Genomic DNA, 772 nt, shown 5'->3' on the forward strand with positions numbered 1-772 from the left:
TCATTCAAAGCTCAAAAACAAAGCTAGAAGACATATTATGCAAAAGACACTATACATGATGAGTATGATGATTTCATTATTCAATACCAGTTTAATCTGTGTTTGTCTACATGCGATGACAGCATACCTGATATGGTCATAGTCCACTCCCTCAAAGAAAGGGTTAGTCTTGATCTCCTCCACTCCAACAGCTCCAATCCTGTGCTCGCTCTCACAACAGAACCTGGTGGTAAACAACAAAACATAAGGTGAACAGTGAAGAAAAAGAGACTGCTTAAAATTAACCATGTCTCAAAATGTAGGTTAGCAGTATGGTTAATAAAAGCAAAATGCACTGGGTTGAATGAAGAGCTACAGCTAAGATAGAGTACAAAACAAAGGCAAAAAATCACAGCAAAAATAAAGAGGAGAGGGAGAATGATAAGCAGTGAGAGCTAAACCTGAGGATCAGATCCTTGGCCTTTTCTGAAATTGGGACCTCAGGTGGAAAGGTCAAAGTTTCCCGCCAGTTCATCACTTTCCTGTAAGTTTCCTGAGGCGTCTCAGAGCAAAATGGAGGGTAACCTGAAAAACACTCACACAAACACTTAAGCCATATATCAAAATAAATAAACTCATTTTATTTACAGACCAAAAATCAATTCACCTATCAGCATTTCATACATAATGACGCCCAAACTCCACCAATCACAGAGCTTGTTATATCCATTTTGCATGAACACTTCTGGAGCGATGTAGTCAGGGGTTCCAACAGTGGAGAAGGCCTGAGAAA

General features: G+C 39.4%; 1 protein-coding gene across 1 annotated transcript in view; it reads right to left on the minus strand.

Moving 5' to 3' along the window:
* Window positions 1–87: 87 nt before the first annotated feature.
* Window positions 88–772, minus strand: part of LOC107579080 (serine/threonine-protein kinase 38-like) — a gene marked incomplete at its 3' end in the record, with an annotated part of 5,307 nt that continues 4,622 nt past the window's right edge. The window contains exons 3-5 of the mRNA XM_016264955.1: window positions 647–764; window positions 441–564; window positions 88–223 (exon numbers count right to left, since the gene is read on the minus strand). Of these exons, the coding sequence (XP_016120441.1) occupies window positions 88–223; window positions 441–564; window positions 647–764 (378 nt within the window). The remainder of the gene's footprint in view (window positions 224–440; window positions 565–646; window positions 765–772) is intronic.

This window comes from Sinocyclocheilus grahami, unplaced genomic scaffold (assembly GCF_001515645.1).
Source record: "Sinocyclocheilus grahami isolate Dianchi unplaced genomic scaffold, SAMN03320097.WGS_v1.1 scaffold14022.1, whole genome shotgun sequence".
NCBI lineage: Eukaryota > Metazoa > Chordata > Actinopteri > Cypriniformes > Cyprinidae > Sinocyclocheilus > Sinocyclocheilus grahami.